General features: G+C 34.7%; 1 protein-coding gene across 1 annotated transcript in view; it reads right to left on the minus strand.

Moving 5' to 3' along the window:
- Nucleotides 1–519: 519 nt before the first annotated feature.
- The window catches only part of BTAF1 (B-TFIID TATA-box binding protein associated factor 1), a 97,373-nt gene continuing 84,330 nt past the window's right edge, over nucleotides 520–13,562 (minus strand). The window contains 8 exon segments of the mRNA XM_079138281.1: nucleotides 520–4,038; nucleotides 5,521–5,691; nucleotides 6,159–6,318; nucleotides 7,458–7,669; nucleotides 9,044–9,196; nucleotides 10,846–10,971; nucleotides 13,020–13,150; nucleotides 13,240–13,381. Of these exon segments, the coding sequence (XP_078994407.1) occupies nucleotides 3,895–4,038; nucleotides 5,521–5,691; nucleotides 6,159–6,318; nucleotides 7,458–7,669; nucleotides 9,044–9,196; nucleotides 10,846–10,971; nucleotides 13,020–13,150; nucleotides 13,240–13,381 (1,239 nt within the window). The 3' untranslated portion in view covers nucleotides 520–3,894.

Below are 13,562 nucleotides of genomic sequence, written 5' to 3' on the forward strand. Positions count from 1 at the left end.
ACTCTCCTTATCTGTGTCCAATTTACATAACTATTTACTGATTCCTTTTCAAGTTTGTCCAGTTTTTGAAACATTTTTCTTATCATTTTATGGTCTTTCAAATTATTCTATTTGCATTTCCTGATTCCTCCTCCTGTAGATGATTTGTATTGCAAGTTTAAATTTAACTGAGAATCTTTTCCTGCTGTGGACATTCTATAGGGCCCTATCTGAAATTGTCATTACAGGGAAGTTTATATTTGTTATTTGCCTGGTGTGGAAGCACACATTTGTAATCAGTGACTTGGAACGCTGAGGCAGTATCAAAGCTAGCCTCAGCAATTTACCAAGATCCTGTCTCAAAATGAAAAATAAAAGGGCCTGGGATGTAACTCAGTGATAGAGGGGCCCTAGTCTCAATCCCCAGTACCAAAAAAAAAAAAAAAAAAAAAAAAAAAAAAAAATTGTTTTTCTTATGCAGGATGCCAGAATTGCCTTTATTTTCTTGAGCTATGGTTCCTACAGTATACATTAGTATAAATCCAGACATTAAACCTACCTGTTTTGTAGGCCTGGGATTCTAATTTTTCGCAGATGACTCTATTTCATGGATAGTTGTTCTAGTACCATTTGAATACAAGCTCTCTTTGTGGCTTTTATAGAGAGTGAATCTCTTACCTCTGGGGGGACCAGGATCCTACTTCCCTTACATTCAATAGAATTTGGTTTGAATGAATTTATCTGAGATTTATAGGAATGCTTTCTGGAAACAGGAGGCAACTTTTCTCAGATGATTATTGACAGTGCTTTGTGTGAATAGCAAACATTTTCTATTAATAGACATAACTCAAGTTTTTATTTTGATTCACACTGAGTTGTGTTATTTGATAACAGATGTTCCTGCAATTGACTTCATTTTAGATTGCTCTAATAATCTGCATGTATTCTGGGAAACTGAGGAGGTCCACAGAAGGTAGAAGACTGTATTCAGATTAAACATTTGGAACAGACCGTGTGATGGAATGTGTATTGCTTTTCTGTAACTTCTGTGTTCCTGTAGTTCTACTTCTGCCTGTTAAGTGGTTATATTCTCAACTAGCTTCCCTGGATTATTTATTTTTGGAATAAATTTATATAAACCATCCAAAAGGATTAAGACTACAGCAATTCAGTCCCAACATCAAAGAGTTTCATCTTTGTTACCATTGTGATAAGCTCTGTTGAAAGACAAAGATTTCTTTGATAAATGTTTGTAGTATAAAATGTATGTACAGTATGAATGTGTAAATATACATGAGAAACAAATTACAGCCCAAACCCCAATTTTTAAAAATTTTCCTACAGGAAACACTAGTGATAAGAATCTCTGAATTTGAGATTCTTAACTGCAGTTTTCTATGATAAACATACAAAAAAATAGGGAAACAGTGCAATGAATATCTATGAACCCGTTACTCAACTTAAAATAGCAATAACATTCTATCAAGCTTGCTTTATTTCCCACATTCACACAATTTAAAAGTCATTTATCTCATAGCCACAAAAGTGACAGCAAATATCATTCATTACTAAATTCAGATTTCCTGGAGTCTCTGTTGATATCCCTGCCCCGCTCCGCCCCACCCCACTGCTGGGGGTGGAACCCAGACCTTCCTCCTTGCTAGGCAAGTGCTGTACCACTGGGCTATATCCCCAGCTCTAGCCTCCATTGTTCTCAAGATGTACTACTGTGCCTGGGACATTTAAAAATACTTAGTTCTTACAAAGTAGACTTGTTTTTAAAAATGTCATTTAATATTTCATAACTCAACTGATTTTAAAAGTGGTATAACTTATACTGGGCTGGGCACAGTAGTGCACACCTATAATCCCAGCCACTTGACAGGCAGGAGGATCAGAAGTTTGAGGCTAGTCTTAGCAACTTAGCGAGACCCTGTCTCAAAAGAAAAAGGGGCTGGGACTGTAGCTCAGTGGTAGAGCATACCTGGGATCCCCAGGACCAAAAAAAAAAAAAAAAAAAAGTTATTCTAGAAACATTTTGCTAATTACACGTGCATATTTTCAGACTCTTTAAAAATTCAAACTACCTAAATATCTGACTTCTAATTCTATCTGACCTTTCAAATCAGCAAATCAGGGAAAACTTTAACTCTGGTTCTGATGGTATGAATTCTTCTTACCCTTATACTATCTCTTTAATGATATTGCTCCCTGCATATTCTTAGAAATTATCAATTGCTATGAGCTGTGCTAAATAGCTGCTTTATGGAAACAGTAAATAAATCATTAATAAAAAATTTTAACTTAAGTACACTGGATATTTTACATGAAGTTATGAGTTTCCTTTTGGTCTTCTAATTTTAAATATGAATCTCAAATAATGAAGATAGTATCCGGCTTTTTAAAAAAATCTGTGGGTCTGAACTAATTATTTTAATGATCATTTCCTACAAATAACACACAATTGCATATATTTTACAATTTAAATCTTATATTTATTCTCTTGTGGAATGCTAGGTTTAATGTTACAGTATGGTTGTCAAAGCTACTGAAATGTGACAGATGTCCATGTAGATGTCCATGTCTAAGTGCTGCAGAACAGTAAAACTTTAATAATTTTAAACAAAACACTTGTTATTGTACAGCTGAGGTCTGATGGTTTTTAAACTGATGCCTCTATGTATGGCCAGCCACAAACCTTGGGGATGTTTATTACCTGTACATATATATATATATGTATATACACAAATATATCCCATACATGTGTATACAGAGGCATGTATTTGTGTGAAATTTATAAAATTATATACATACACATACATGCATATCTATATACATATACCCACCCTCACTATTGAGCTCACTCTTATAACACAATCAGCTTCATGCCCAATTATTATTGCTGCCCAGTATAACTACATGATTTTAGTGCCAAAACCATGCACCTTTTTGGGTGCAGAATAGACACATTTGTGCATATAGATATGAGTATCCATGTATGTTTGTGTATATAAATTATCTCTCCCTTTTATGCTTCGATCATGCATTACTACAATAAACAGTCTTCACCATAGGTTTTAGAATTCTAAACAGTGTAAAATCTACTTTTGGAAAACTGTATATGTTCATAGTTACAAAATATATATTATATATATATATATGACTGAAACCTATTGAGTACATATGTTCTTTGAATCTGGCTATATCCTAGCCATTAGATAAATTAAAAAAACAAACACACCCTCTTAATAGGATGTTATGGTAGCCTTAAATATACCAGTACCTGCATTTAGAATAGTTATTATATTTTAAAAGTTGACAAAATGATGTTAAAGACTTGAAAAACACTATGTGTCTGTGTTAAATATATAAAGGTTTTCACCAAGGGCCTGGTTCAATTCATTGTCTAAACATTTTCATATTCTAAGATTGACTAATATTTTAGTACTTATTTTTATATTCTTATAATTATGGCTCATTAAGGCTTTTATACAAAAAAGCCCTATTCTTTAATCAGCTATAAAAACAAGTTCCATTTAAAAGGAAAAATGTACATGAACATGGAAGTACTCATGGATATCATCCTGTACAAAGTGACTCTATAGAAAGAGGAGGCTTGTGCCCTGTAAGAACACCTCCTAAGTAGCACATGTAAACCTGGTTTGGTTCCTCTGCTCTGCAGCTATTCAGCATGTAAAATTTAAACGATTTCACATTAACATTTAAATTTAATACAGTGCAAATATTTGAGAATAACTTGTTCCCCCCAGTGAAACAAGAGCCAGCATTATGCTGGATATTCTTCAGATCTATTTACACATTGAGTTAAAAGTTCACCATAAACTTAGAAATTTTGCTGAATATCAGCAGAAATGTAACTGAACTAGCAGCAATTGCATTTACAATATTTGATAGTTACTTGAGAGAATGCATAAAATTTTCAAGGCTGTATTCTGAATCATATTGCTCTTGATCCCAAAGATCACTCAGGTTTTCAAGAATTGATTTCATACTTGCTTTACCAGAAGTTGAGGTATCAGCTTTTTCTGCTTTGCCATCCTTAAGAAAAATTGGCAGAAACATAAAATGAAAGATTATTAACTTCAGACATTATACTTTGCTTTAATTATCACATTTGCTCCTAACACTGCACTTCATTAGAGTTGAACATTTCATGTAATAGGGAAGTCCATGACTTCTAAAGATAGCCCATTCGATTTTCCTACAGCACTCATAATTTTAACATTTATAGTTTGTATTGGGGAAAAAGTTTTGAAATTATGGAAGAATTATAACAGCATTATCAAGAATATATAGTAATTTCATCGCATTTCTTTTGTCATTCTCTGCTCGTAGCCCCTTGTTTGCATTAGTCAGATACACTGTTAAATTTTTTTTCCCCCTTCCCTTTATCCTTAGATAGGAATCCACATATAGTCCTAAAACACGGACATTCTCTTACATAACAAAATTAGATGAAGGAATTTTAACAGTGATGTATTAAAACGTTCTAATATATAGCCCATTTTCAAAATCTTCCAATTGTCTCCAAAGTGGCCTTTAGGCAATAGCTCATTTCCCCGGAATATCCTGAGCCTAGTTTCATTTGTGAAAGTCACCCATAAGAATAATTTTCTTTAAACAGAGTAAAAACTATTTGAAGACAGGTATACATGTATCTTTAGGTTAGATATCACTCATTCTTTCAACTTTACCTCCCAGGATAAGATTGAAGAGCTTTCTCCATTCTGACAATCTGGGACTAATTTGTTACCACTAAAATGCAGCACCCAGAACTAGACATACTACTGCACATGTGGTTTAACATAAAGAATATCTGAGGCTTGAATGCTACAATTCTGTTATTACAATTTAATTTCATTATAAAAGGCCATTTTTTATAAATTTTTTTTGCAAAATATTAAGAATTCCTTTATTTGAGCTGCAAAAAAGGCTACATAACAAACCAGCCTGAAAGTCAGTGCCTGACACCCGGCATTGTGTGTCATATTTGGGGGTCTGTGGGTGACTTCATGTGGCCTATCTCTGTCTCGGGCTTGGTTTTAGGCAGAGTGCAGGTCTGTTTATGCAGCTCTCAACATCTCTGATTCAGTGGCTATCCAAAATGTTTTTGAGATGACTGGCAAGAGTGCAGAAGGGCTTATGAAAATGCACAGTGCCTCCCAGGGCAAGCTGCAGACTTGCCCACTGTGGCTTCTGCCCACATTAAAGGTCACTTCCAACCACAATTTATACTGAGTATGCAGCTGATTTTTCTGAGCTTGTGAAGGGTGAAGGTTTTAAAATTCAATACTATCAGTTTTGTATACTAAGACTAATATTTCCAGTTGGTGCACCCTTTTGATTATGAACTGTAATCGGATACACTGATTCTATCAACTGTAACAATAATGGCTACTATTTACTGAGAATCTACTTTAAGTATCTTAACTGCTTATATATATTTTATCCTCACAACCACAAAATACCAGGAAACCTGTGAATACATTGAACATAAAACACATTGTGCAAGTTTCCTACCTTATCAAGAGTAAAGAGATCAAGAAGTTGATCAGTTCCCATACTCTGCAAACTAGAATTCTCTTGGCTAATAACGGTATTAGCTATGTTCATCTTGAATTTCTGCAAACCCATTATTTTCTCTTCCAATGTTCCTCTGGTTATTAATCGGTAAACATTAACTACGCGTTTCTAAATGAGAAAAACAATTAAGCAATTGTAGTACAAGCTGATAGGTTCTGTGGTTTACCAAGTCAGGGGGCTTATCCTAAGCACTTCTGTTTTTCTCTTTCCATATTTTTTGATTGGTGCATTATATTTGTATATATGATGGGAATTGTTACATATTCGTATATGCAAATTCAGACTGGATTTTTTTTTTTTGGTCTGGCTCCACGAGTTCAAAATCTATGCAAGAGTCATAGACTATTAGGGAGGGACAGTGACCAGGTTTTCTTAGTCCAGCACCTCATTTAATGCAGAAGGAAATGGTACTACAAAGAGTCAAGTGACTTATCAAAGACCACACCACTTGTTAACACCAGAGCAAGAGCTTGAACCAAATCTTCCTGTCTTTTTTGTTGATGGCAGGGGGCAGTGTGGGGGAGTATTTTCCCCAGGGCACCAGGTAACACATGTATATGAAAGGTGACTTTTACCTGCCCAATGCGATGGGCCCGGTCCATAGCTTGTAGATCTCGCATGGGATTCCAGTCATGCTCCACAAATACTACTGTATCAGCGCCTGTCAAGTTAAGCCCCAGGCCACCAACATGAGTTGTAAGTAAGAGAACATCTATGGATGGATCATTGTTAAACCTAAAAGTATAGATATCAAAAAATAAAATTAGTACATTTCTTACTAAGGCTCTTATTAGAGAAATGGTTTAATAAAAATTAAAGAAAACAAATGAAAACACTGTTACGTGGTTATTTCTATAATCTGAGATGAAAATAACCTCTTTTAAAACACATAAATATCTTTGGTAGAAACAATCCATTCTATACTGTCACAAATTTCATACACAATATAATAAGGCCAACTAAATTGTATTTTATAAAAGATAAAGACTAAGTTATAAAACTAGAACACTAAATATAAATAAGATAAAATCCAGAGACAGAAGTGTGGGGAACGGGTTACTTCATTCAGGGAGGGTAGAAGATGAGCCTGTGGGAGGTTGCTACTATTTTACTAGCCCTCGAAAATATTGATGAAGGACATCTAGCAGTTTCTAGGAAAAAGAAAATCTAATGTCATTAACTTTAAAAATAGCAACTCCCAAATCACCATTACATTCTTAAATGAGTCAACAATGAGCTTTCAACTTTATTATTGTTATGTTAATACAGTATAGCTCTGTAAGGGTATTACCATTATTTCTATTTTAGAGGGAGTGGAAGCACTGTTTAAATAGTAGAATCAGGTGTCACACCTGGTTGGTCTCCCTCCAAACCCCCCCCCCCCCCCAATGGATCTCTAACTGTATTGTGCCTAACAATCTTTTAGACTTGTTAAAAATGCCCAAAGTCAGCAGACTTGGGAAAGAAACCAGGAATATGCATTTTTTAGAAAAGCAATACTGAGATTTTTGAAGCAGGCCACACCAATTCTGCTTCCTGAATGGGCCAACTTCCAAGAGGAATCAGAATGGAGACTTTAGCTAAGTCACTTTTTTGCTTCCTCCCACCTAAGTCCCTAAAAATGTAAAGGAGAAAGAATTCTCTTAAATTTATTCCATGCTTTTCAGAGTTCTTTCTTAATATACTTTTTCATTTATTGAATTGTATTTCTATATTCTTGTATTTAAAAAGGATTTGTTTGGGTTCAATTATATAATAAGAAAACATTTGCAGATATTTAACCAATGAAAATACCTCACAAGGCAAACTTCTACATAAGTAATAATGCATATACTATACCCTGATTTATATTAACAGTTTTGGGAGCCACTTACCGGGAAACAATGGAATGTCTCTGACCAGGAGGTATGCTGCCATCTAATCTCAAATAAGTGACAGAGGGCAGGTGAGGTTTCAGCAGGTCATGTTCTACTATATCAAGCATACTTTTAAGCTGACAGAAGATCAGTATCCTGTGCTGGGCCACAACAGACTCTGTGCCACTCTCTGAAGTGCTGCCATTTCCCAAACCACAGTCCAACAGCAACTTGGAAAAAGAAATCATTAGGTGCTCAATCAAGCAGACAACAATTCTCACTGTGACAAGTATTTTTGAGATTAGTTCTCTGGGCTGTAATCTGTCACCCTTAAACCTCTGGAACTAGTTTTTTAGGTGCTCAGACTTAAAGAGTTCCTTGGTCACCTCTTTAGGAGGTCACATCTAACGAGGATTTCTCACTTCTCCTTAGTTCTCTGAAGCTCACTGGAGCCTCAATAAGTGTTTAGTGAAAGTAATAACAAAGAAGATGCCCCAGGCAAAATGGCTCATAAAAGATTATGAAAAAAAGAAAGAGTGAAGAATACATAATGAAGCAACTACATTGGAGAGAACCAAAAGCATATTGCTAGATCCTGGATTCCTGACAAGAGTCCCCCTTTAATAGCATACTGCCACAGATCTTTTATATTTCCTGTACCCTAAATGATGCAGTGCATTCAAGATAGTTGTAAGCCAATGTTCACTATAGCATTATTCAGAATAGCCAAAAGGCAGAAACAACCAAATATCAACTCATGAATCAACCCATAAATGCACAAATAAAATGAAGTACCTATATATCTTACAACATGGAAAAATCTTTAAAATATTACAGCGAGTGAAATAAGCCTGTCAAAAAGGACAAATATTATATGATTATAATTGTATGACATATTTAAAATAAGTAAATTCACAGATATACAAAATAGATTAACCCACTAAGTTTTTAATTCTGTATTTCAATGAAATTGACACAGGTGCATTAAAATAGGCTGGAAATCACAATCTAGAGCTTATGTAATCTTTATCCACTATATGTGAAAAAAATACATATTTTCAAATGTTCTACTCATATACCAGTTACTTTTCTCAAAAGAATTCAAAAACCATTTATTTCAAAGTGATCATAAGTGGTGTGTGTGTGTGTGTGTGTGTGTGTGTGTATATATATATATATATATATGTTTTTTTTTTTTTTTCCCCAGTTCTGGGAATGCATGGTAGTCAAGCATTCTATCACTGAGCTATATCCCCAGACTTCAATTTAACATTTCGATAGGTTTTCCACATCTGAGATGATGGAACACAATGGGTTAAAGACTGCATGGTGCTAGGAGAAGGGAAAGTGATGGGCACAGAGTTTCTGGATGATGGAAATATGGATGGTGGTGATGACTGTATAACACTATGAATGTAATTAATGTCACAAAACTGCACACTTAAAAATAGTTTAAAAAGCATACAGTTTTCAAAAAGAGCTATATAAAAAAATTAAGCCAAATTTATACATAAATGGTGAATGCATCAATAATCTTTGGGAAAAGCAAATCTACCTAGTGTTATACATCAGGAACATATCTTATCATTAAAAGATATACATACTTGTTTCAAAGCTGAGAGTTTAGGAGCATGTTGAATATCATGAAGAGAAGAATTCTGAACTGCCAGTTTTTCAGTAGTGCTCTTGAACTCTGGATGTTGAGGTGTTAAGACTAATGCTGGATGGTTGCACAGTTTACGTAAGTATTGTAATGCCTTTAAGAGGGAAAAAGTATACATAGTCCATTTCACATACCATGAAAGTTTACTTATGTATTTTGTTAATCCAACTATATATATATAGCCTTTTTTTCTTGGAAAACTCCCTACTCATTCTTCAAGAACCCATTCAAATGTCTCATTCATAGTTCTTGTACAGTTTGTGTATTTCTAAGAATGCAATTTGTAATTTGAAAACATTGTATTGTTTATGTCTGCCTCCACAACTAAACAATGAGCTTCTCATGGCAAAGAAAATGTCTTACTCATCAGCTCTTTTAAAACTCTTTCACACTTAAAGTGCCGATAATGTAGACAGATGCTTCTAGAACCAATATTCATTTTCTAAAGAAGGATTTCTCAAACTTTTGTGAGTATAAATTTTTTTGAGGATCTTATAAACCTGCAAGCCTCTCCCTAGTCTAACTAGAAAGCATTCTAATTCAATAGGTGTGGTGGTGGGGGCAGGAAAGTGAAGCTAGGTGACTGAGAAACAGAATACTATAGGGTTTCTTCTCTAATTCAACCACGTTCTTTTTCTTCTGCCTTTTACTTGGCTTATGATTTGAGTCTCACCTTTAACACAGGTTTTGTATTGGTAAGCTCTACTGACAAGGCTCAACATTGCTGAGCACTATGATAAAAATTGTGTGGGAGAGGAATTAAGTCTTCACAACCACCTCGTCCCTCTCCTGTTTTTAAAAATGCCACAATAATTGATTTTGCATGGTGGAACAGTTCAAGAGGTAAAGAAAAAAATGGGCTGACACTTACCACTTCTTTTTCTTTTACTAGTCTGTCAAGCACATGAGACATGATCTGTCTCAAGACTTTTCTATCTTCTGCCTAGAATCACCTCCCCACACCTATCTGCATGCCTTAATTCTCCTTCAGATCTCTGCTTCAATGTCACTTTCTCAGGAAGGCCCTGACTCCTCTAATTAAAAACCATAAGCTACCCTGAACTCCTGTATAAAGTCCCACTCTCTGCTTTATTTTTAAATTTTCTCTTAAATAATATGTATTTTGCTGTCTCTACAAGGGAGAGTCTGTTTTGTCCGCTGATTTTATTCGTTTTTAAGGTGCTAGGGATCAAATCCAGGCCCTCATACATGCTATGTGCTAGGTAAGCACTTTATTACTGAGCTATACCCACAGCCCATTGTCTACTGCTTTAATTCTAGAGCTTAGAAAAGTTATTGCCATGTGGTAGTTTTGGAATGGGAAATTTTTTTTTTTTTTTTGGTACTGAGGATTGAACTCAGGGGCACTTAACCACTGAGCCACAGCCCTTTATTTAGAGACAGGGGCTCACTGATTTGCTTAGCGCTAAGTTGCTAAAGCTGGCTTTGAACTCGTGATCCTCCTGCCTCAGACTCCCTAGCCTCTGGGATTACAGGCATGCACCATCACATCTGGTGGGAAAGATTCTTAATTCTAAAACCCTTCTTTGTATGCAATATGCAAACATATTACATTTTGTACATTTAATATTATTTTCTAAATAAATAGGTACTTTGACCTATTTTGGTTTATATGCAATACTGAAAAAGATTTAAACTCATATTTTAGTGTTCTGTATAAAAACTGTCCCATTTAAAAATAGTCTTTAACATTTAAAAAAAAGTAGACTAGATAAACTATACCTGGAATACATGGCCTGTAGCTTTAAGCTTTGGTTTTTCAGTTTCTTCAGAAAGTGCAGCTGAAGAAACTGTTTCATCAACATCACACTTGGCACGAGATTTGGCAAAATCTTCATAGAGCTGAACCTGTACAATTGCCCCCATGAAAACAGTTAAGTATATAATAAACCCTCATGAAGGAAAAAAATTATCTACAATTCGCTACTGATATTATAGATTATCTACTCCATCTTGGGTAAATTCCTTTAAATTTACATTTAGAAAAAGCATATTAAGTTTGGTTGTTAAAGCATTAAAAATACTAGTCAAATAGTCCTATATTCAGTTTTCCTATTGTTTAGGAAAATAAATACTAATAAAAGAGAACCTGAACCCTTACGAATAAATGAAAAAATTCTTCCTTAAATATAAAGTTATGTGATTGAGACCCTATTAAGTAGATTTCAAGATGAAATGTGAAAAGAGTGTTACCACTAGCTTAAAAAGGGAACTCTTATCAAGTTTAAAGTATAACCTTTGGGGTCTGGGCTCCTGCACGGTACATACTAAAATAATGTAAAAGGGAATAAAATCTAGAGGGCTAAAGAACAGAATTCAAACAATTAAAACCTGAGAATGCTAAACAAAGCCAAAATGTCACTTCTCTCTGGAGCTTTCAAATGTGTTATATGCATATGTTATAGCATCACCACCAGTGTATCACCAGAGATTTTTCTTCCATAGAGCATCTTTTTTAAATTGCACAAATGTAATTAGCCCAAGTTTTGCAAATGAAAGAACGGAAGACCAGCGAGATGAGGTACAGAAGAATCATGGAGCTCTCAGCTTCCAGACTAGTATCCTGCCCACTAAACCAAGTCAAATTTATCAACACTAGCGAACAGGTTGTTTATACACTAGAGGCAAGGGAGGTAAGTAAAGGTTTCTAGATGTATCTTCCATTCATTTGACCAGAAATAGATGGATGCATACTTGAGTGTACAGTGAACATTCAAACAGATAACTAAGAAGCCATATCTTACTGTCAAGTGACAGTTTCCATTTACATTCTTAGAAAAGTGTAAGAAAAGGTTCACAATAAAGTCCTCTGATAAAAATCAGAACTATGCAGAAAACAAATTTAATCTGTACCATTAATGGGAAATGTTCAATATTTCAAAGATGATAAAGTCCCACTCACCAAGGTTTGAAACTCAGCCCTGATATATTTGAACTCTATGACTACAGGTAAGTTGCTTAATTTTCCTGAACTTTGCTTTCCTTACTTGCAAAATGGGGATTAACAATAACTATAATGCTACTGTGAGGATGACATCAACATTCATAAGCAGATTTTTTAGCCCTAACAAACACTGGTTTATAGTAGCCCCCCAATCCATGGTTTTGTTGTTATTTCAATGATCTATGTCTAAAAATATTAAATGGAAAATTCCAGAAATAATTCATACATTTTAAAATGTGCTATTCCAGGTAGTGTGATGAAACCTTGCACCATCCACTCTGTTCTGCTAGGGATGTGAATTACCCTGTTGTAGAGCATAAACACTACCTGCTCATTAGTCACTTAGTTACATCTCCATTATCAGATCAAGTGCCATGGCATCACAAAGTCTGTGTTCCAAAAATACTTATTTAACTTAATAATGTCCCCAAAGCACAAGAATAGCAATACTGACAATTTGGATATGAAAAAAGCAGTCATATCTTTGAGTGAAAAAGGTGAAAGCTCTTAATGAGGAAAGAAGAAGAAATCATATGCTCAGATCTATAGTATGAATAAAACACAGTATACGTAGGTTTTAGTACTATTTGTGGTTTTCAGGTATCCATAGGAGGTCTTGGAACGAATGTATCCTCCACGGATAAGAAGGGACTATTATATTTCTTCATCAATTTAACCTTGCAACCTCTTCAATTAACTAGACATTTAAGAATGCAACTATGACACTGGATTTTGTTCTTATGCTAAATTCTAAGTGCACACATCTAAACTCATATCCATATAATTAGACAGATTCAGTTACCCTTATTTATATCTATTTGAAACAGTGTTCCTAAAGGTAGGGAAGTCAAACCTATATTTGAGTGATAAAAAAAAGACTAAACCCCTTTGCTCAATACTTGTAGTTTATAGAAGACATTTTGCTAATAAGCACAATCACCAGATTCCTAACCTGGAGAGGACTAAGAGTACAATAATAATCCTGAATAATTTTAGGTGGGAGATCCTGTAAAACATCTTCTTTCATTCTTCTCAAAAGAAATGGCAGGACTTGGCGATGCAGTGCATCCATTGCAAGAACACCTGTAAATAACAAGAGAAAATGACTTTTTAAAAGTTAGGAATTAATTACAATCACTAACATAGGCTCTATAATTAAATCTCTTTCATACCTGCTTCTTGTTCTCTACTGGAACTTCGAGCATCTCTACTTGCTAATATAGGTTTACCATATCGAGCAGCAAACTGGCGTTCAGTACCCAAAAATCCTGGCATGAGGAAATCGAACAACGACCACAGCTCCAAAACATTGTTCTTAATATAAAAAAAGGAATTCTGATTATTTTTTGTACTGGGCTCATTTCCTGACACTTAAGAATGTGGTGATTATCTCCCATTTGTGTCATCATAGTGGGCTTTTGTTAATGTTCCATTTTTTAAGTGTATGGTACAAATCTATTTTCAGATCAGTATCCTTGGAGAAAATATTCCATCC

This window comes from Sciurus vulgaris (assembly GCF_902686455.1).
Source record: "Sciurus vulgaris genome assembly, chromosome: 4".
In the NCBI taxonomy this organism is placed as follows: domain Eukaryota; kingdom Metazoa; phylum Chordata; class Mammalia; order Rodentia; family Sciuridae; genus Sciurus; species Sciurus vulgaris.